This window comes from Acyrthosiphon pisum, chromosome A1, assembly GCF_005508785.2.
Source record: "Acyrthosiphon pisum isolate AL4f chromosome A1, pea_aphid_22Mar2018_4r6ur, whole genome shotgun sequence".
NCBI lineage: Eukaryota > Metazoa > Arthropoda > Insecta > Hemiptera > Aphididae > Acyrthosiphon > Acyrthosiphon pisum.
In genome coordinates, this window is record NC_042494.1 from 165,190,180 (window position 1) to 165,215,474 (window position 25,295).

General features: G+C 29.9%; 2 protein-coding genes across 3 annotated transcripts; both read right to left on the reverse strand.

Moving 5' to 3' along the window:
* Positions 1–404: 404 nt before the first annotated feature.
* On the reverse strand, positions 405–10,920 carry LOC100168742 (protein Gawky). Its single transcript, XM_029486418.1, has 18 exons — positions 10,685–10,920; positions 10,236–10,591; positions 9,929–10,131; positions 6,876–7,052; positions 6,108–6,315; positions 5,841–6,048; positions 5,699–5,773; positions 5,419–5,637; positions 5,248–5,349; positions 4,874–5,164; positions 4,634–4,813; positions 4,382–4,560; positions 3,813–3,978; positions 3,080–3,324; positions 2,816–2,994; positions 2,738–2,775; positions 1,955–2,074; positions 405–925 (listed from the first exon to the last, which is right to left on the reverse strand). Exons 1-18 carry the CDS (start codon positions 10,889–10,891, stop codon positions 530–532), a joined length of 3,549 nt encoding a protein of 1,182 aa, XP_029342278.1. The 5' UTR covers positions 10,892–10,920; the 3' UTR covers positions 405–529.
* On the reverse strand, positions 10,859–25,029 carry LOC103309154 (mucin-5AC). 2 transcript variants are annotated; one of them, XM_008183904.3, is made up of 7 exons: positions 24,777–25,029; positions 14,498–14,599; positions 12,913–12,948; positions 12,259–12,337; positions 11,963–12,183; positions 11,255–11,759; positions 10,859–11,183 (listed from the first exon to the last, which is right to left on the reverse strand). In XM_008183904.3, the coding sequence occupies exons 2-7, from the start codon at positions 14,549–14,551 to the stop codon at positions 10,897–10,899; spliced, it is 1,182 nt and encodes a 393-aa protein (XP_008182126.1). In that variant the 5' UTR covers positions 14,552–14,599; positions 24,777–25,029; the 3' UTR covers positions 10,859–10,896. The 2 variants fall into 2 exon arrangements, with proteins under 2 accessions (XP_008182126.1, XP_008182127.1); XM_008183905.3 differs by lacking the exon at positions 24,777–25,029 and adding an exon at positions 17,895–18,302.
* Between the last annotated feature and the right edge of the window lie 266 nt (positions 25,030–25,295).

Genomic DNA, 25,295 nt, shown 5'->3' on the forward strand with positions numbered 1-25,295 from the left:
TAACACTATCCTAAAACAATTTATAATCATAATTTTTAATTCCTTTTTTAATAATAAAAAAAAAAAAACATAGGAAGAAATTTATATATAATATTGTAGCTGGTGAACATGATAAAATTAATCACTAAAAATCTCATTCATAAATTAAAAACACCCCGTAACCGTCTTAATGTCTAAAGTCACAAAACTACTAAAATATTAAAATTAATTTTTAATCCTTATTTACTTTGGTAGTATACAATTAAAAATAAAAGAAGAACTCACATTATAAATTAATAAAATAAAAACATTTAAGTCTTAAAAAATTATAGGTGTGCTGCCAAAACGATTACCCAGAGTCGAATGGCAAGCAGAATAAAATTATATAATATCTAAAATATAAACTTGGCTCGATTTGTTTTAAGCTTAATAAATAAGTCAATTAAGTGTTCATGGTGTTCTAAGACCTTATTATAAAAATGACGTTATATTTGGACTTGGTTATAAGTCAGGATTATATGTATAAATACATATATACACACATTTATCTTTACATTGTTTCACTACCCAAAAGATCGCCAGGCATAAAAGAATTTAAAGATGATGGAGTGGTGCGGTGTGGATCAATTTGGTCAGCTCCAGCCCCCCAAAGAGAGGATGTATTACCAGGAGGTCCAGAGTTGTTGCCACCCCATAATTGATTATTGGCCCAAGTGTCTGAACCCTGTTGGCCCTGAGAGTTGCCAATATTTCCGTTACGGCTATTATTCCAGTTGGGTTGCTGTTGTTGTTGTTGCTGCTGTTGTTGTTGAGCAGAATTGTTGCCGCTTGTGTTGCCACCACCACCACTCAGATGAGTAAGTAGCATTTGTACTTCAGCATCTGTAGGTGATTCAGCAAATATTGTTGTATTGCCGAGTACACAATTGTTCAATGCTCCTTGAGCCTAATAAAAAAATCAGGCCCCCAAAAATGTTTGTATTGATATTTTGCTAGTAAAATTTAGATTTCAATAATATATATGAACATTTTTCAATTTCTATTTACAATAAGTATATGTATACACACTAAAAAAGTTTTTGTATGCAGGATTTAATAATATAGAAACGTTAAAAAATGTTTAACTTAAATTATACTTATGTATACAACTATGAAATAATTGCTAAATTTTATTACTATTATATAGTCTGTTTTTAATTTTACTTAACTTTATATCAAGAAAACTGATTATGCATATTATCTTTGAGCACAGTTTAAGTATTTTATTTTTTTTAACATTCAATTATGTAACAATTTTAATGGTAAAGATAATCCATTTATGATCATACTATAATGCCATCACAAATTAATTAATAATTATTAACTACCAATAACAATAACTTTCTTAATTATGAAGGGAATTATTATTCCTTATTATTGTATTCTTAGGTTAGTTTTTATATTATGATGTAGCTACAACATTTATCTATAAGTCCATACAACCATACCACACTATATGTAAGTAAAATATTAAATTCAAAATCTTAAAATAAAATTGTTCTTAAAACTATAATTGGTTACTAATACGCAAATATAAAGTTCTAAAAAAAATATCCATTTTATTAAGATACATTTAAGATTCTGAGCAAAAATAAAATATTCTGGTTTTAAAAGCTGAATGTTTAGCAAAAATATTAAAATTGTTATTTATTTATGATTATCAAAACTGAAGCATTTCTAACTTCCTAATAAAACTCAATATTAATTCAAGTATATATTCTATTCATTAAATATTGAAACATATAATTACATTAAACTAAAATTAAATTTTAAGAATTTTCTATTTATTGAATTATTTTCCACTCAGAATCATCTACTATGAAATAGACTTTTGTCTTTAGAAACTTAATAACTACACCTAAATTCAAAATATTGGTGAATAAATTAACTTTAACTCATAATATGTACTGAAATAATATAAAAAAAAAACACTGACCTTGCTAGCTTCTTCTCTAGTTGAATATTTGGCTAATGCTATTCCATGATTTAGGTACATATGAAAATTCAACAATGGTCCATGTTGAATGCATAGAGTTTTTAATGTTGATCCATCAATCTATTAAAAAAATATAAACATTAAAGTTATTAAAGGAATTACTTAAATATTTGATACTTGATCAACATATAGTTTTGAGTTGAGTTACTGAGTAATGTATAAATATAATGTATATTACTTAACTATGAGTTAAATCAAATATAAAAATTAAGTATTTAAAAAAAAAATGATAATCTAGTATTTAATGATGGATTACTGTGATTTTCTGTTTTTGTCCAACACACACGCAATATAGGATTTTAGACAGGTTGAAACATACCAATTGATCTAATGAAGCGTTAAGAAATCTGAAAACAGATTTGAATTTGTCGTCAAGTCTACTTGAAATCGACTTTCCCACAATTTTTTTTTTTTTGATTTTAACATTTCCAAAAATTGAAATAAGACAATTTTTAATATGCTGTTTTTATGAGTTTGGGGGGATAATATTAAACATTTGGGAAAGTCGATTTCAAATAGAGTTGACAACAAATTCAAATCTGTTTTCAGAAATCTTATCACTTGATTAGATAAATTGGCAAAAAACACGTCTACAATACCATGACGCGTGTGTGTTAAACAAAGACAGAAAAGCACCGGTTGGAATCCCCTTAATATTTACTAGAACCATTTTATAGAATAAATAAAAGGATAATTATTAATTATTGTTATTATTTTAATTACTTGTTGTGTTAAATTCCTTAGCAATAGCCATGTACTAGCTACATTATTAGATGAAGATTGCCACGATGAAGTATTATTGGAAGGGCCAACGAGGCCAACCATTATTAGGAGTATTTCCTGCTTTAGTAGAACCTCCATTCAAACCAGGTGGTGGTCCACGAGACTTACCACTAGCTCCTAAAACACCACCCCAAAGGTCATTTCCAGGATTACTATCAGCCCAATTGTTTTTTGGTCCATTCACTTTTCCTAGTGGACTAAAAGAAAAACATGTTTTTAAAAAAAAAAATTATTTTATATAAGGAGGAATTAATTAAATATTAAGTTTAAATGTTTTCTTACCTAGTAAAGGATGATTGTGTAGATGAAGGAGGTGGATTAAAACTCCAAGTTGAAGATGAAAGAGACAAAGGTGTTAATGGCATATCAACTGTTGATTGAGAATTAGTTGGTGAAGTCTTTCCACCACTGTTGAACAAGTCTGAATTATTTGAGTCTTTAATTGTAGCTGCTAATGATAGTGGACTACGCACTACTGAACCAGGGGTAATAGTAGGGTCATCTTCAATATTTTTCATTTGATTACCCTAAAGTATACATAAGATTTAATCAATTTAATTTATAAAAACAAACAGATATGAAATGAATTTTCCAAATAATTTGCATTTTGTCCTATTTATTGACAGTTTTTTTTTGATATTTTATAAAATTGTTTTTGAAAAAAAGAGCTTAACATTTACAGTAGGATATAACATACAATTTTAAAAAGGACGAACATCCATATTTGCTGTCTTCATAGCTGTCATATGCTGTCTTCATATTCAAGTGCAAATTTATATTTAGTGGTTCACATTCAATTCAGTTAGTTTTAAAATAGAGTGAACTAAGGTATTATGATATTTCAAAGATCATGGTAATAAAATAAGGTCAATTCACTATAATATTAAAATTAAGAAAACAAAAAATAAAAACGGCTTAATATAAATGTTAATCTCTACTAAAACAGAGACATTAGGTGTTAGACAGTTGATTTTTTATAATCAAAATCTAAAATATCACAATATTCAATATTCACCTTCCACGGTTTTCCTGGTTCAAATTCTGGCACAAGATCAGTAGTGAACGCAGATGATGTAGAATTAGACTGAGAGTTTGATCCATTGTTTGGCCAAATATCTTTATTGTCTTCAGCATTGTCTGGCCATCCACTATCAGAACGAGCACCAACATTAGTCCAAGTACTAAAGTTATTTGGTAAATGAAAAAAAAAAGAATTACTCAATACTTGTTTATTAAATAAAGTAAAGCGTATACATTTACTTTTTAGTATTATAACGAATGGAGGAAAATTCTGAACAGTTTTTATACAGTAAAATTCTAAGTATTTAAGAACTTTATGATTTATGCGAATATTTGTATAATATAATAAATTTGTCAATTGTTTGATTGAAAACATTAATTCTTACTGATAATAAACAAGATTTTTCTGAAATTGGAAAAAATGAATTTCTGAAACTTTTCGGGAATTATAGAATTTTAGAATTCAAATTATGTTTTAACAAATTTACAAATCAATCATTTATCATAAATATCTGATAGCATAATAAATGCAAATAAAACATATTTATAAAACATCAAATTTACCCATCTCCTTGGCTGAGTAATGAATTGAATGTGGGAGAAGTATTTCCAGGAGTAGATTTAGAATTGGCTCCTGGTGCTCTGCTAAAGTCATTGCCCATTCCTAAGTCATCTTTATCTAGATTAGGTAACTTCCATTGGTTCAATCTTGATTGTTGACTTGTTTGGAATCCTTGTCCACTCTACGAGGTAATATTAAATAAGACAAGTATAGATAAAATAAATTGTTGGAAGAATAACAAAATGTAGTCTTACCATTTGAGAATCTTTATTCATCGCCAAATCAGAAAAACCTGACTGCAAAAGAGTTAATGGATCATTCTTGAAGAAATCGCCAACCTGCCCACCCATTATACCAGATAGACCAGAAAAGTTGGATTGATTTTGGTGGGCTTGTGCTTTCATATGCATGGCTTGATTGTTAGCAATTTGATTCTATAATTATATGATTTGAATTAACATCAGTAACCCAACAAGTTATTTAAAACAAATTACTTGTAGTGATGCTATTTGTTGGCGGGCTTTATTGATAGCTATTGCAGCTGTCACCATGGCTGAGCCAGATTTGGGATTATTAGCAACAGCTGCTTGAATTTGAACATTTTGTTGCAAAATTTTGATCTGCTGCAATAACTGATTAAGCATAATTAATGTCTGTGGTGCCAATGGCTGATTTAGTATTTGATGATTTAAATATCCAGCCTGCACAGCCATTTGAATTTGTTGCACAAGCATTCTTAACTGTTGTGCAGTAGGTTGATTTTGCATTTGCCTTGAACCACCACCCTATATGTTATAAAATAATAGAAAATTATTTGAATAAAAATTGTCAGTTATAATGAGTAAACAATAAACACCTATAACTATACCTGAGAATATTGTTGTTGCATTGTATTTTGTTGTGCAGGTGGCTGCTGTTGGGCTAATATTTTCTGAAGCATGGCTTGTTGTTGGTTAGAGTTATTTCCAATCTTAAATTAAAAATTAATCAAGTGATAAATACTTAACATTAAAGTGTTCATAAATTCTAATCAACTTACAGATGGCACAGCAAAAGGTAGTTGTTGTGAATTGAATCTTTGTTGATTAATATTAGATCGATCAAATGGATTTTGATCATCTGGGTGTTGACCACGACCACTATGTGAATTCCATGAATCTAAACCTCCTCCACCAGGACCTCTAGTAGACATCAAAAACTCTAATGCTTCTTCCATACTAATATTATAAGAACGTGTAACTGCTTCAACATCCTCTTTCTGAAATTTTTTTTTTATTTATTAAAAATATCGATAAATGAATATTAATAAAACTATGTACCTTGACTCCCATTTCTGCAAGAATTCTGTATGATTTACTTTGCCATATATAGTCTTTATTTTGATTCTTTTGTCCCTAAATAATTAAAAATATAAAAATGTGTTAACAAACTGAAACTTAAATTAAACATTAAGACACATACAATATTCTTCTGTCCCCAAGAACTTTGATCCATATCATTGTTACCACAGTCACCCCATGCATTTTTGGATTTAGGGCCTGGTCCCCATTCAGAATTGGGCCAAGGACCACCTGCATTTCCAGTCAAACCCATTTTATCATCACCCCAAGGACCAGCAACATTCAAATCATGTTGACTTCCTCCACCAACATCTCCCCATGTTCCATTTCTAAAAATAAGAAGTATTTAATGAGTTGTGTTATTTTAAAATAATATGATTAAAGTTACCTTGGATTTCCAGGCCATAATTGTTGTTGATCAACCATTTTACTAGTAGGTGGCATACCTGTCCTATTTGGAGGAACACCTGGAGGGCATTGGTTACCCATATTACCGGAACCATTATTATTTCGACCAGCTGCAGCAGCTACTGCAGCAGCCATATCACCTTTTCCCCAATGTTTACTCATATTGTGTTGAGTGCTCAGTAAACCACCTAAAAATAAACAATTATTAATAATTTCATTCATTTTGAAATAGGGAAATATGTTATATTTAATAAATCAAAAATTAAAAAATTACAGATTAAAAGAAATATTTCAATTTCAATTTTTATTTTATATTCTAAAAAAAAACTACTTCACTCGGTGTGATTATTAGCCACAAATATTTCCCATTTATAATAATATAGGCATAGCAATTCTTAGATTTTCAATACAATTATGTGTTTAAAGTTAAAATAATATATTTTCTTTAAACTTATACAATTTACTATTTGTATGTAAATAGTACATACATAGTAAAAAAATATATATATGAAATTACAAAAGAAAGAAAAGATATCAGTATCTCAATCAGAATAATTAATAATATTATGTGCATTATGGTTTATACAAATAAATCTTCAAACCTTCTTTTTTTTTGGCACATGTAAACATATAACTACACAACTATTCTTTGTACTACAGAATTAGGGGAATTAACCTTAACATTTAAAACAAATAATGATAGATTAAAATATATCAAACTAAACACTAAAAGGTTTGGTTGTCTTACCGCCAGGCACATTGGGCCTAGTTTGAGTATTTCCCCATAAAGATGTGCCATCATCATAATTTAATAAATTGCGCCTGTGATCTGTGGGCGATGGTTCTTCCCATCCATTTCCTTTGTTGTTGTTATTCATAGGAATTAAATCTTTGGGTGGTGGTGGTCCTGACCACTGATTAATTACTGAAAACAGCATAAAGAACTTTTTGCTTCAATTCATAAAGAATCTATTTACAACCATGTGTATGAGAAATATTTCAATTAGTTATCCACCAGTGACAATATTCAAGCGTTAAATAAAAATTAAGCCAATTAAGATTTAAAAAAATTAAATATTAATTAGATTTTAGGTTGTATTGTTCTTTTTTATACATAAAAAAATATTAAAATTATTGAAACAAATAATAAATTAATAAAAATCAATGAGAAAAAGTACGATCTCATTTTATGATTATTACTATTTTCATGAAAAAAAAAATAGTATTATTAACACATAAATTTAATTTTTAAAACAAAATATTCTAAATGACGAATTCATTTAAATAATTGAAATGTAATTTTAATAGTATATAGTACTAAAATATAAATTAAGATAAAGATTGTAAGTTCTTGTGCTTGACAAAATAAACATCTTAAAAGTACAAGTTTTTATCACATATAATTAATCAACAAATATTTTCAATTGAATTACTTGTATAAAACAGTCATTATATTATAATACCTAAAATATATAAATAATAAAATTATTCAACTTAACCACCACCTTCATTAATTTGATAGACAATTTATTAATACAGTAGAGTTCTTGAAATCAATAACTATAAATATATTAGTATATAACAGAATACAAGTCTGGTAAACAAATTATTTATGAATCTAAACGTGATTTTTAATTTATATTTAATTCTAAAGGAAAACCCTCTAATCTAAAATATTTAGAAACCAGAATTTATACCAAGATAAGGCTTGAAGATTTATAATTATTTTACATTCAGTTTTGGTAAACCATGCATCAACATCAATAATATAACTAATAAAACACTATATACATATTTATAATTTAACATGTACAAGACTAACACCTAAGTGTACCACATACGGATTCAACAATATTAATGGTTTATATTTAATAAACTTTTTTTTTTTTTTAATATACATTTTACCAGTTTAATTATTAAAAAAATTTCTAATATACCAAAATTAAAAATATTTTATGTTTGTAGATTCAGAAAATATTAGACAAAAAACTGCTGTAAAATAGAATAGAATAATTTGTCATTGTTAAGTAGGATTATTATCAATGTAACTGTAACTTGTTTAACATATTAATCTAACCTATATAGTAAAGGTAATATACTAAAATGATTTATTTTATAAACAATATAATTGTACACTCTGCATGAAATGTATCAGAATTTAATGAAAAATAATTAAAATATTATGCTCAAGGTAAATAAATGTTTTGAAGTCTAAATATAATTTTAAAAAATTAATATTTTGAATGAACCAACTAGAGATCAAAATGTATTATTTAATCAAACCCAAGTAGTTAGTAAATATTACATGCTAGGCTTCTTCAACAAAATTTTTTTAATTTAAAATTTATTATACAAATTTGTAGGCGTTAAAATCAGTTGATTTCCAGTAACCCGAATATAATAAAGTATATAAAATAAAATACCTAATTTAGATTACAATATATTACAATTATCGATAGCTAAATTTCCAAAAAAAGTTTGCAATATCGATATTGTTGAAGAAGCCTTCTATATACATAACTAAGTTGTTTTTAATTGTATTCATTTTTATTTACATATTCACATTTAAAATAATTTAATGAAGTTTAAAATGTCTTTATAATTATTTGAATATAAATATATAAATAAAGTTATATATCGCATACATACATTAAGTGTTGTGTGGATCACTGTAATGAAGGTGTTAAATTGAAATTCAAAGATAGAAATCATTGGATACGAAAACCAATTCAGAATTAAGACAGTCTGTCAGATTATATTATTACTTTTAAAGTAATTTATTCCAAAAATATTAGATTTGAAAATGTCAACTTCAGACACTTATAAAAAATTATTAAGAATTTACAATCAACTTTATTTTTTTATTATTTACATTAGTAACAACTTCTTTGTATTCAATTTTCAAGTTTTTGCCAAGCGAAAAATAATTTAACGACAATAATTGAAATAAAAAAGAATTGCAAATTTTTTATGCCTATAATAGCTCAAAAAGAGTAAAAAATATTGTGAAAATGTTATCATGTATCGTATGGAAAATAGTTTTATAATGATTTAGTGACTTAAAGCGTCTACCTTAACGTTTTTTCTTTTTCTTTTTCCCATAGCTTTTGATAACAATTGACAATATTTTACTTAAGATCCCCAACGGCCGCTACCCAGTTTTAACTAGATTCACTTAGCTACCAATAAAGATTGCGAATTAGAAAATTGAATCATTTTTAATGCCCCAAAAGGTGATGACAGACACAAAAGAAAAATTATAAAATCAATACAATCATGCTTGGTCCAGAAACTAAAATTTATAACTTAAAAAAAATATTTATTCAATTATTATGAATTAACGAAGGTAAAATAATTACATCTGATAGGTACACATAAAGTCAAACATTTTACATTTTTTTAAATGACCCAAATATTTTTGATAGTAATAATATATACAAAATAGTAATACATGAGTTATAACATAATTTTAGAATGAACTCCATCCATGTTTTGTTAACAGAACATAACATTCAGATAACATATTGGCCATCATATTATAGTTAACACTCAGTAAGTAGATTAGTGTTATCCTTATTAAATTAATACAAACATATTGTAGTCATAACCCAAAAATTATTATATATAGTTGAAGCAATAAATTAGTTAAGATTACTAAGCATTAAAACGCAATCATTTTTTTACAGCTTCTTATTAATTACAAATTGTATTTACTTGACTGAGTATTACTTATTATTGTGTTTTAAAATTTGAGTTCTTCATAGTTATCAAATAAAATATTTAATACAATGATATAACTACCTGGCACAGGTCCTTGTCCAAGTTTTGCACCTGGTGTGGCTATAACTGAAGGTGGTGGTCCAACTGATGGAGGTTGAACATGATGTTGCATGTGATGTGGTGGTGGTCCACCCCACATAGGTTCCATACCAGCACCACCACCAGATAAAGTACCATTCAAACGACCACTTATTCCACCACGAGCATCACTACCAATTCCTCTGCTATTAAAAAATAAATAAAAACGTTAAATTGAATTATACACTATTTAAACGGTAATTTTTAAATTTCAAGATTTTTCAACTGAAATATTTGCACATAAAATTACCTATGGTCTACAATTCCGTTCGGTAAGATATCACGACGATGAGGACCCTGATCAATAGATCCTGGTGGCCGATTGAGATCATTCCATGCAGTGTTGCCAGAATTCCAGGATTGACCTTCGGGTCCAATGTCTTTCTTAGGGGGTCCACCCCACATTGGACCACCAGGTCCCTGTGGAGGCGGTTGTCCTTGACCCCACTGATTGCTCATAGTAGTAGTTGGATTTATGCCCCAGTTACCAGTATTTGCCTCTGTTCCACTTACACTACTAACATCATCATCTTCACCCCAAGTACCACCAATATTGGATGCTGGAGTATGTCCCCACGGAGTTTTAGATGCATTTTGTACTGGAATCTATGAATAATAAAAAAAAAAACAATGTATAGATTAATAATTTTAAAAATAATAAAAGGTACTTATTTCTAAACCAAAATTATAATAAATTACATGTATTGGAGGTTGTCCACCATTTCGTAAAGTTGCTTCCCACAAATCTGTACCATTATTGACTTTGCTCCATCCAGGACCACCAGTTAATCCAGTTAATGGTCCGTCCTTAGTATTAGGTTCTGGACTATGTGGAACATCCCATTGACTGTCTTGATTAACATGTTGGCCACCCCATCCATCTTGAGCATATAAAGCTTCTCGCATTGTATTTATTTGTTCCAATTGTTGTTATAGTGTGAAGAGTTAACAGCTCCATTCCCACCATTTGTTGGAGGTGAATTACTAGATTGAGGATTAGAAACTGCACTAGAAGTAGTGCTAGCTGTTGTAGTTGTCGATGATGAATTACCAGTAACCTGTGGTACTGAAGAGGCAGGTAGATTTTTTCCAGCTGCCTGAGCCCATGATGTAGTATTTTGTTGATTAGTGGTCTGTGATGTAGATATAGTACCATTGCCGCTTGATGATCCAGGGTTTGAACTTTGTCCTTTATTACCTAATAATAAATTATATTATTAATATAAGCACATAAAAAAAATAGTTAATAAAAATAATATTCCAGTATACCTATGTTAGATGTTTGACTAGTATTATTTGAGCTGGTACTAGAGGACTGTGGGCTTTGTTGCCAAGGGCCATTAGAGACAGCATTTGGTGGAGATTGACCATCAACAAGTGGACTTGTATTCCAGTTCGAAGTACCAGTGACAGATGCAGGTACTGCTGTAGTGCCTGGATTTCCCCAACCAGCTGTAGCTGTACCGTTACCAGATGCTAAAGTTGTTTCACCACCTCCTAACAAACGACATATAGTGGAAATACCCCAATTTCGTTTGTACTGTGCGATCGGATCAACATAAAGTTTGTTAAATGGAATGGTTTTGTACATTGCGCTTTGATCATCACTGTCATTATCACTTGTTGAACAATTAGACTTAACCCTAAAACTAATAGTAGTAGTAACATCTTTAATGTGAGCACCAGAGTAGCAAGCCAGCAAGGTTCGTCTTCCAGTTCCCCCCCTTGTAGAACTATTAACGTCACTGGCAGTTACCATCGTACCATACAAATCCTATAACAAATAACAAAATGGATTATCAATTTATTCTTAGAAAATAATTTCATGTATAGATTAGTTTATTCTAATAATAATAAAATATTATATGATAGATTACTTTAAATCTAAATAATATAAAACCAGTAATATGTTCATCAATGAGATAATATTATTAATTAGCTATATACTAAGTTCAAATAAAAAGAATACAATCTTACCTGTGTTTGTTGATGGGACGGAGGATCTCTAGTAAATCTAAATGTTGAGCTGGATATCACAGACCAATTTAGGGGGATGGTGGGCAAATGCAATACAAACGATGGTGATGATTGTCGGGAATGGCAGAGGGAGCCAGCTCCTCCTCCAACTACCACCCCGTTAATCTTATTTCTTGCTGTTTCAGCAAAGTGATCAGCCTTATCAATGACATTACACCATTCTAGTAGTTGAAAAAATATATATAATTGTTAGAAGTCACACTAAAGAATTTATCATATTATTTTATTTTATTTACCTGTACTTAAAGACAAGGCTTTACCACAACTTAAGTTGGATAGTAAGGTAACAGTTGTGGCACACACAATATTATCATCCTAAAATAACAGAAATTTCAATAAATATACTTATTATAAAATATACCAAATAAAGGTAAGATAAAAAATAAATTGTTGTCAGAAATTTAAAAATAATAACTCACATAATATTATTATACATAATAATTTAATGTATTGAAATATTAAAATTGATTTCAAAGTTAAATTTATATTCATTTTTTGAAGCACAATACTTCTAATTGTATTACAAATTAAAATTAAATAATATGCAACATTATAGAAGTGTTATATTAAGTATAAATAATTATCTAAATACAGTATAACATCATATAAGACATAAAAAATAAATAAAGTGTTTAACAAGTTGTTTGTATATTAGATTATTATTATTATGTAGGAAATATATAACATAAAAATGAGCACATACTAATTCTGTATAAAATAAAAATGAATAATAATAAAATATAATATATATCTTAAGAATCCCCTTTAATTATTTTAAATAAATTAAAATCACCATAAATATAATTTGTTAATGTAAATTATCTTAAAAAAGTGTACATTTATTTTATATAGTAAATAAAGAATACTTGTTTAACTAATAGTAAAATTACCATCAAGCTCTTATTTCCGTTTGTCTTTAATTCCTCCTAAAAATAAAAAAACATATTTTATTAATTTTAGAATATTATAAATAACCATGAAAAATATTTTTGAATTTTACATGGTTAGACTTATTATTATTTATATTCTAAGCATAGTGGATAATAGTGTTCCTATGCATAATGTAAATTGCCAAAAAAATCCAGATCAGCTAAAATAAATGGGCTTACATTTTTTTAATATTCCAGGAGATATTTGTATACAAAGTGCTTTTATGTCATATACCCCTGGTTTATAAATTATCCTTCTAAACTCTTACAAATTCAGCTTAGTAAAAAAAAAACGTGGAAGTCACTCTGCTGTATAATAGGTTTTAAATGAACATCTTTATTTAGTAGGCCAATGGTCAATATATAGTACTATAAATTCTAATGGATGAGTTAAATTTGAATTAAATTAAACATTTTAAACTTATTTCTAATTTATTTATATTACAGTAAAACCTCATGATAAATGTTTAATCAATAAATGCAGTTTGGTGGTTATCTGAATTGAAAAAAAAGTGTAGTTCTTAATTTTTACAATACCATACCTTTTTACATAATTTACCTATTTGTTATTTGTATGAATATTTATAAATGTTATTTGTTTATTATTTAAAATGTTTACAAAAAATAAATGTTTTTTTTTAGGTATATTGTACCAACTTGAAAAAATACTATAAAATAAATAAATTTAATCCGAGATTTAATCTATACTTCAAGTGATTAATACTTGATTATTCAAAGTTGTTAGTTCTTACGTCATAAACAGATGGTATATTGATACAATACAACTAGGGGCATAATAATAAAATACAGGATAATTTAGGCACATCATCTAAAACCTTTTCTTTGCCATGACAAATACATTTTACCATTTTTTATAAATTAATGCTATTAAGAAAATGTATAATTAATGCCATGCACATACATAAACAAACATTTTAAATAGGCACATATTAAGTTACATTTCCCTTTCAATATTAATATTCTTGCAAATAAATTTAATTTAAAAACATTGTATCTTAATCTACAAATTCTGTGTCATATAATTTTTAAATCACTCAGTAATATCTAGCGATTTTATTAATCATTTCCTTTCAATAGGTTATAATAAATGTATAAAACAGAAATATAAAATCCAATTAACTAACTGAAAAATAAAAAAAAAATTAATCTAACTATTAAAAAATCATAAAACACATAAAATCAAGACAAAAAAGGAATTTATATCTTTGCAGATTTATATAATTACAAACCCATTTAATCAAAAATATTTTATGAACATTGAAACAAATGATAAATCATTAGTTTTCACAGACGCTATACGTATAAGTATATTAAATTGAAATATATGATTAACCTATGTTACCTAGAGTTAGGTTAGGAAGATATCTAATATTATGAAATACTTTTATAAGTTGGTAACTTTGTTAGTCAGAAAAGTACCTATTATAATATGTAAATCATTAAAAATTGTAATCCTAAAAATATGCAGTTACCTATGATAAACATTACTAAATAATTTGACAATTTATTAAATAAATTAACTTACCTCTTTTTGTACAGTGCTTGAATCATTTATATCAGATACACATATTATAACCATTAGGCTTACAACTGTTTATTCTTTGGCAAATTGATGCATATACCAAGTCTGAAACATTAAAAATAAAATAAAATTAACAAATATGCTCTTGGTTAACTACTACCACAGGTGTTTACAGTATAATACTAAACAGAATGATTTAATAAACAGCAGAAAATAGGCATCTGTTTAAACACAGTGGTTGACAACAGTATAATAATGTTACTGGAAAGAGTAAATTGTTAATTTTATCATCAATATGTAGTACCTACTATAGTAATATATTATTAATGTTTTATTTAACTTTTAAATTATTCAATAATGTACCAATTAAAGAATACAATCAAAAGAATACCAACATAATTTAGAAAGTATCTCCAAAGTAGTAGGTATCTACTTATATAAAGATATACATTTTTTTTCTCTTATTTAATATTACACACAAAATTAAATAAGGTTGTAAGAAATTGTGTATATTATGGAATCAGAACTTATAAATATGATTACTAATAAGTAAGCGTTAAATGTGTTATCATCTGGTCTCTTCATCCAAATATAATTATTTTATTGATCACAACAGCCAAGATAGACATATATGTTGTAATAAAATATGAAAAATATATACCACAAAAAGTGCTAAGCATTCAGTGAGAGAGTTCAAAATTATGATCACAATAAATTAATCATTAAATAAAATTCTCATCATCATGACATTACACACAATTTTAAAAAAGTAACAGTAACACAAAAAAACAATGATAAGTTAACTATGAGTATTTAGTGAGAGTTCAAAAACATTATGATCACAATAAATCATTTTAATATATTTCTCATAATTAATTAACAATTTTATTTGAAGTTATACAAATATTAACTTTTTGTATTTTTCAAGATATTTTTTAACTGATAGGTATGTTAACTTATTTTTATATTACTAACTAATCTGACCATAATAACTATTCTAGGTTCCATGGCCCATAAATATAATTCTAAAAATTCTTCAAAATTTAAACTGGGCATTTGTAATAATATTAAAGGTTCAGTGAGAGAGTTCAAAATTATGATCATTGTTAATCACTTCAGTAATACATTTCTCATCATTTGATATTAAACAAAATTTTAATAAATTAAAAATAAATAATAAAATTCTATTAAGTTTACTATTAACATTCAGTGAGAGAGTTCAAATTATGATCATAAATAATCATTTAATATATTTCTCATCATTAATTAATAATTTTATTTGGAGTCATGTACATATAAACTTTTGTATTTTTAGAGTTATTTTTATCTGGTTTGTGAATCTATTTTTTCATTAGTAATCTGAAAATAATAACTATTCTATGTCCTATAGTCCATAAATTTAATTTAAAAAATTATTCAAAATTCAATCTACCTAGGCATTTATAATAATATTAAAGGTTCAGTGAGAGAGTTCAAAATTATGTTCATAATTGATCACTTAATACATTTCTCATCATACACTATTATACACAATTTTAATAAAAGTATCACAAAGACAAAAAAACAACGATGATATTATTAAGTTTTCCTTGACCAATCAGTGAGAGAGTTCAAAATTATGATCATAAATAATCATTTAATATATTTCTCATCATTAATTAACAATTTTATTTGGAGTTATACAAATATTAACTTTTTGTATTTTTCAAGATATTTTTTAACTGATATGTGAACTTATTTTTATATTACTAACTAATCTGACCATAATAACTATTCTAGGTTCCATGGCCCATAAATATAATTCAATAAATTCTTCAAAATTTAAACTAGAAATTTGTAATAATATTAAAGGTTCAGTGAGAGAGTTCAAAATTATGATCATTGTTAATCACTTAGGTAATACATTTCTCATCATTTGATATTAAACAAAATTTTAATAAATTAAAAATAAATAATAAAATTCTATTAAGTTTACTATTAACATTCAGTGAGAGAGTTCAAATTATGATCATAAATAATCATTTAATATATTTCTCATCATTAATTAACAATTTTATTTGGAGTCATACGCATATAAACTTTTGTATTTTTCGAGTTATTTTTGTCTGGTTTGTGAATCTATTTTTTCATTAGTAATCTGAAAATAATAACTATTCTATGTCCTATGGTCCATAAATTTAATTTAACAAATTATTCAAAATTCAATCTACCATTTATAATAATATTAAAGGTTCAGTGAGAGAGTTCAAAATTATGTTCATAATTGATCACTTAATACATTTCTCATCATACAATATTATACACAATTGTAATAAAAGTATCACAAAGACAAAAAAACCAAAGATGATATTACTAAATTTTCCTTGACCAATCAGTGAGAGAGTTCAAAATTATGATCATAATTAATCATTAAATATATTTCTCATCATTAATTAACAATTGTATTTGGAGCCAAACAAATATATTTTTTACTACTTCAGTATTTTACTGATTTGTGTGTATGTATGGTTTTATTAATAATTTAATAAATAATTTAAAACATTATTAAAAGTTCAGTGAGGGAATTCAAAAATATAATCATAATCAATCATTAAATATGTTTCATATAATTACACTAAAAAATTACTACGTATTTTTACATTAGTTAAAAACTTTATCGCGCCCAGTAAAATTATTAAAAATAATTTATAATTATTTTATGTTTAATATTCATAATAACGTCCCCGTCCCCCCTCCCCCCTTTGTGTGACTTTAATATCCCCCGACGTTTCAGTCACTTAGTATGGGTATCAAATAGAACATAAAATCAAAGATCAAAAATGCCAAAAAAAATAGAAAATTCAATGAAATTAAACACGAAAGTCACAAATTCGCAAGTCGCAATTCCTTGAATAATATATTATTATTATTATTATTCTAATTTCTCGTCGTCTAATCTGAGGCGCACCAACTGGCGCGCTCGACATTATCAAAAATATCAGGTCCGAACACAGTGGTGCCAACACAACGGCGTCTTTACGGCAAATTCGCAATAAAACGACGTCATCACTGCAAAATTTCTTTGCTTGTAAAAAATAAAAATCGATCCGTGGGGTCGATATTTATAAAATATTTTTCTCAAGTGTTTAAAAAAATACGAGTACTTGCGGTTTCTATGAAGACTGTTACACGTGAAAAAACTAGGCGAGACGATTTTTAAAAAAATCGTTAATCAGTTATTGACAATTTGTACACTACACTTTGAAATCATAAGTATTCAACCTTCGTAATATAATACTATATAATGCAAAATTAAAATATTCCACAACAGACTACGTGACGATCTGTTTGAAAAAATTTAAATACTGTGGTTACCCAACAAGAGAGAGAAGAAAAATAACAATATTAAATAATAATTTACCTTCAGACTGGTATATCCAATATTCCACAGAGATTAAGAAATTTGTCAAACTTACACTAGTAACACAGATGCGTTTTTATTAGAGATTATTCACTTAACACTAACAATTTTGTAACAATATGTGTATTATCATTAAATTATCAATATTAGGTACTTAATAGTTAATACTTATATATTTAAAACGATTTTTGCGCAATTTTTGTTGATTTTCGTTGAACAAAAATAATAACAATATTATAATGACTTTATTACATTCGTGGGGTGGTGAATAGTGTTCGCGTTTTGGTGCGGGACGAACGAAAACACAACGACGGGCGAACGAAAACGCGAACGACGCCGAAAAATACAGTGGCACGACCGTGCAATGCGCGAGAGGGCATCGTTCTACTGTCGGCCAATCGCCGCCGATCCGGTTCACCTATTCCGTTCGGCCAATCTTCACTCCCTCGGCCACCGTCGCCGCCACCAAACCCCCACCGCACCACCGCCGCCGCCGCCACAACCACCTCCTTTTCAGAGACACCGCCGCCGCCGCCGTCACAACTACCGTCGCCCGTTCGCCGCCGCGCGACAATAAAAATTGATCCGGGACGCGTACACAACGCGCGCGATAAAACGTCAAACTCTTGCGCGCCACACTCGCTCTGTATAATTTACAATAATATTGTACGGTAGACGGCAGGCACGGTACGACATGGCTCGATAACCCTGGGGTGGCGGTGGAGTGTGTGTGTGTACAATTTACAATATTATATTATTATATACTACAACAGTATCTTGTATGACATGAAGAAATAAATTGTTGCAATATATACCCCAAAAATACGAGATCAAAGTTTCCGAGGAGACATCGTGTATCGTTGTTATGATATTGTTGTTGTTGTTTTTGTTATGAACGGTATCCGTTACTTGCGAACGCGGCCCTCGTGTCGAAGCGGGCAATTAGAAAGTACCCAATACACCAGTCCTATATATAGTCCAATACACCAGTCCTACACAGGTCCTATATACCCAGTTTTGTTGTACGAACGCATACAATTGTACGATGTATACGGAAAAATGTACGATGGCGGAATGCAAGACCTACGCCGACATTACGGCGGTCACACTGTAGCCAACGGATACAATAATTATGGCGTGAATGCGTGATGATGTTTCGATTCGTGTTTCTTTTCTAGTTCCCTTTCGCTACGCTTTAAACGCGCAAGCAACGGGACTTTCCCCTCCGACGAGGACGACGGCGACAACGCCGCCGCCGCCGCCGCTTCTACGTCCGTTAGATAGGTTTATTATGCACAGATTTATGTTTTTTCGCTACCGAGACATCCGAAAAAGATAATAACCGATGGAAATCGCATCAGTCAATGCGCTTCCCCCCCCCCCTATCCCCCGAAAAACCACGACCGTCACGTGCGTTACGCGGCGGACTATTACTACCATTACAATAGTTTTGTTACGCGAAAAGGCGGAAAACAACAATCCAAAGATTAAAAAAAAATAGTAACGCAGAAAATCGTTCGGCAACGACGACGGCGGGGTCGTTGACATTTGACCGCTGCGTGCGACGTGAAAGTCGTCGTCGGGGCCGGGAAACGCAGAATATCGTTACGTATTTTTTCGGGGGCCAATCGGACTACCCTACTAGACTCCCGCCACGGCGCCACCAACAATGTCAACCCTGTTTCACCTCTCCACAGCAACCCGACGATGGACTTTTAAAGAAAATGTTTTAACTAAATAAATAAACATATTATAATTTAGCATAATATCATACCTACGAAATATGATATTATCATAAAATATTATAATAAACTGAGATTATTGATTTTATGAAAATCGGAACTGGTAGTTGGTACCTACGAACACCACGCGGGCAACGGGTACACAAACGCACTACAATAATAATAGTAATAATAATAATAATAATAATAATGATAAAATAATAATATAAAAATAAATGCGCGCAAGACATGGTCGAGAGCCAGCAGCAGCTGCTGCTGGGCAAGTCGCATGCAGAAGGGGTCACGATTGGAGGGGAGCGGCTGAGCCGATGTGTTTTCGTGCGCGGCCAATGGATCGTGAAAAAAAAAATAAAACCAACGCCGCGCCGTCGCCGTTGCGTGGTATGCCGACGACGGTTGGCCACACTGCGGTGCGACCGAACGAACGTATCTCGTAAAATACGGTGCAGCGGCAGCTTCCGACCGCACTGGCGGCGCGGGACCGGGGACACGCTCAGAACGACAAAATACGCTTCGGGCACGACCAAGGTTGCTCCTAATTCCTATGCTCGTAACCGCCGTCGTTCTCAGGGTCTGATCTAGCCTGCATGGATAGACAACGTTAACTGCGTAATTTTCGTCAATAGGATTTTTTTTGTATTCATTTTTTCTACCACCTCCTTCCACACGGCGCGGCCATTATGTATTATTATTATAATAATATTCCCTTCTCTCGCCATAATAATAATAATATTATGGTCTCTGCGAAATGTACACGTTTCGCAATATTATAATAATAATAATAATGTTATCGTTATCATTACACAATACCCTTCGTTGTCACCCGATACACGAAAACTAAAGTATGCATTACGCTACGATTGACGAACAGCAACGGTGACCGGCAAAATGTAAACAACGGCGGCGGCTCAGACGATCCGCGATTTTGAAAGTACGGGCCACGACCGACATGCGCAGAAAAACGATTCGACAACAAAATCAAAGCGCCTACGCGACACATACAACCTTGACTGAGAGAAGTTTTTTTTTCATCTTTCAAAAACAAGTTATTGCCGGTTGAACATTTATAAAGATCGTAACAAGAATCAAAAATCTAACTACATTTAAATATTATTAAATATAATAATTGTTATTATAAAATATTTATCAATCCGCGCTACTCTCCGCAGTCTGTTCGAGAAATATTTTAATTCTGAAAGTTTGTGTGGACTTCCAAAAAAACTGTAGTTTTTATCACGTTCGAATCAAAAATAATGAACTAAAAACAAACGCCGTCTCTTGTTGATTAAAAATAGAATTTGTAATTTTATAATAGTAGCTTAGTTCGATTTTGATATTTTACGATAGTGCACAACAGACGGAAAGAATATATTCCTCTCTATAACTGTACATACATTTGTTACAAAAAAATCTAACGGTCGAAATAAAAATTATAGCACAAATTAATAGATTAACATACATTTCAACAAATTTGTTTTTATTACACAAAACAAATGAGAACATGTTGCGATATAGCCGCTATTGTCATGCTAATTATTGTTGAGAATAGTTTGTTGTTTATTTGTATTTTTATATGAGAACAAAGACACATGTTTTTTTAAACACTAAATTATAATGATATGCCTACTAACTTAATATTATATTTTCATTAGACATTCTGTGGGAGACATTCGTCCAGGATTACAGTATTTCGACTGAAAATACGCATCAAATAATTTTATTTTACTTGAAAATTTAATTAACAATCAACAAAGCAAATCATAAAATGTGTTTTCAAGATAGATCGATAACAAATTGTAATTATTTTTCTAAAAGTTACGAAAGAATTTAGAGTGCATGGCTTACAGGCGTCTCAACCAGTATGTTTAAACTTTTAATTTACATAAACACGTCAATACCACGCGAAACACGATTGTGTTATTATTTAATATTTATCAACATCATAAAATAATTCTGACGAGTCATAAGTCACATGAAGCGAGGAGATACTCGATTTCGTATTGGGACTTTAAGAGTACCACCGAATTATTAAACCCTGCAAACTTAATGAGGACATTAACACTCTTCATAAGTAGTGAAACGTACCGCTAATAAATACATTATGTCTATACATTATTAATAGTGATAAAAAAAAAATAGACGGTAAACATTTTTAATTTATTAAGTAAGCAATAGATTATACGAAAACATGAATGGTTTATCAAAATTATGTTGTTTTTGTTTATAACAGGAATGTTTAATTATTATTTCATTTTTTTTTCCATTTTATTTGAATGAAAAAAATAAAGAAAGGAGGAAGTTAAGGTACAAATAAAAGTAGCAATAACAGACATCAATAGGAAATTAATGTTTTGGTTGAGCGCGTATAATTATTTACGAAGACCTAATAGTGATTTTCATTTGCATGTTATCTATTATTTCTAAAATTGCTTTTCGAGGGCAAACAAGAATCGTTCAATTCGTAAAAACCATTTTATTATTATTTGTCTATATATTATTATGTTATTTAACAATTGACGTACAAAATAAATTAATACAATTTGTTCCATTAAAAGATATTTTATCGAAATATTTTCAAAAAAACTATTTTGACAGCAACCCATTTAATCAGATTAATGTGTTGTGCTCGTAAACCACAATTCATAAAAAAAATAAGCACTATATTAGACCCAATTTTAGGTTTACTTCTTAACTATTCCTAAAAGATTGATTGATTTAAATCCATGATTATTAAATAAATGTGAATTTTTTTTCACGAGTTAAACTTATTGATAATAATTATAAACATAAATATTATCTACGCGAACAAATCATAAAATAAACGTGTAGGTATTACTAATTAAGTTTATTCAGAATTGAAACTTTAATTGTTTTTATTTAATTTAAACAAGATTAAATAGTTGAATATAACATACCTAATAAATCATAATCAATATGAAGCAAACCTATGGATATCATTTTTATTAAATAAGTGGAACATTGCATGACCTTATTGAAACTATACCAACTATGTTTGCAAATTTGTATTTATTACACATGAATAACACTTACATTAATTGTAGAACAAACTACTGTTAACAATGAAAACTGCAGATTTTCTTACAATACAAAACAAGTTATAGGATATATTCCACAAATAAATGATTTATAATTTTATATGGTACGACGTGTGAAAATGATTGTAGAATCTATGAGTTAATATTGAAAAACCTGATTGTCTTTTAACTTTAAAATTTAAATCAACGAGAAATTAGTGATAATTAAAATCAGTGTAGTTAAAAAAAACAACTCTCGCTGTCACTGCGACTATAAAATACATTATAATATTTAATGACCTTAGATACGACGGGAAACGAAAAACCAGAGACAGTATAGCAACAATATTCATAGACTAATATTATTATCATCCATCTTGCGTACACCTCGCGCCTAATGACTGTATGGTTCCGATAAAATAAACTATAAAGATAATGTGGTACATTCGAAGGTTTGACTCCTGTTATCACTATAATAATTATGTTAAATGTTTTAACAACTAATTATAATTATCAAGGTATATATTAATAATATTACGACTACCTAAATAATAATAATATAACAAGTAATTTAAATACTTTATATGATAAACAACGCCACATATTATTTATTAATCGAGACTAGCAGCGAGTGTGCCAACTATACATATAGGTACATATGGTATCGTTAATTTTTTAATGTGAACATATAAATCGATTTATTATTATCAAACAATACGATTTTACGAACCGAAATAACGTCTATCTCTGCACCAATTATTATTATTATTAATATTATTATAGTCCTAAAGTTAAAACGTTAAAAAAAACCACAACAACGATCTTCAGACAGCGGGTTAAACGAACGCGTGAACGTGTTCTATTTTCAAAGATATCGATAACACAAAATAGTAATGGTTTAATTCTATACCTACGACCAAAAATTATGATGATAACGACCAAGTCTACCGCCCGACTATGGGAAAACTAGCAGAGGGAAATGTGTGTTGTGGGAAAACGCGAAACAATAGCGAAAACACGACGAAGACAATAATGCTTTGGCGCACGAAAACCATTGCGAAAAACCGTTTTTTACGTTCTTTATCGAATGCAATCATTCATTAATTGTTTTATATTCTACAGGAAAGGGCTGTTTTAGCAATTTTTTTCTCAACTTGTTAAGTCAGGAAGTATAATATTATGCTTATAAGTCATAACGACGGTGAAGACAGAAAAATTTGGATGTCGGATTATTGTTTTCGATGCAGCATGACAAACCAATATATCATAGATAATAAAGATATGGATAGGCCACGCCTATGTTATATATATTTGAGGCCGCGTTCCCGGAGGGGAAGGCAATTGAGGCTACTTTATATTGATAGTCGATACTCGATATAGGTATACTTTATTTGGCCTCAATATTGTTCCCCTCGAAGACCACTGATAAGACCATATGTCCTATCCACAACTTTATTATCTATGTATAATATAGATCTATCGATCGGTCTTCAAAACTAAGGCAACGATAATATAATAGCCGTAATGATTATCACTGTTATCGTAATATCGTAACGACGTGTGTCCCGTCGAGGTAACTCGTTAGAGTTGGAAAACGATTTTTTTTTTCATTTTTTATGAGAAGGGTCGTAGTAAAATCGACATAATTTGACCTTTAAGTTATTATTATTATAGGTAGTGCGTATTTCTGATAACGATTGTTCCCGCACACACGCACGAGCGCGCGACGGTTTAATTCCAATTTCCAGCCGTAGGTAAATAGAGGGCACGCACACGCAAGCACGCACGCACACGCATGATAGGTACGTAATTAACGGATGCGACGATAATCTATCGGCGCCAAAAAAGTATTTTAACTGTCGGGGGCTCGAAGCGGATACGACATCGTATTGTTATTTAAACCTTTACACTACGAAATGATTGTTAATTATCGTTGTTGTTGTTTTTATTGTTGTTATTGTTGTGGTCGTCGTCGTCGTCGTCGTTGTCATTATCGTCGTCATCGTCACATCTGGTGTCTCGGGGGGGAAACGCGGGCCTTAGACGACCAAAACAGACGTAAACAAACTGGGATAAATAAAAATCGGAAAACGTAAAAAACTTACCTTATGTGTGTGTGTGTGATGCAGACGACAAAATATGTTGTATGCGATCCGATTGAATGGTATCACGGGTATTGGTGTAGAGCGACGCCCGTGAGTGCGGTCGTCGTTTCAATCGGTCGACACGCTAATCCAACGCGAAAACGTCAACACTCGCGAATCGCATCCGAACGAGACAGAGCAGACGCCATTTTTGTTTGTGATTATAGAAATGGGACAAGACAACGAAAGTATGCGGCGGTACCGCGCGCGCATCCGTCCGGTCGGTGCTGCTCCTGCTCGACGACCGCTCGCGAGTGCGCAAAACGACGCGCATGGAAGAACAAACCGACGCCCGCGCTCCAGTCGCCGTTTTGTCCATGACGGCTCGCGCACACCGACGGAATTATCGGTGTATGGTGGATCATGGGGCTATGTAGATGTCTAATGGTTTGGGCACTGACTGTAATGTCATTATGGTGTATTGGTGTTTAACCATCATTCACTCGTTCCCTACAAATTACCACATAATATTAATTATTA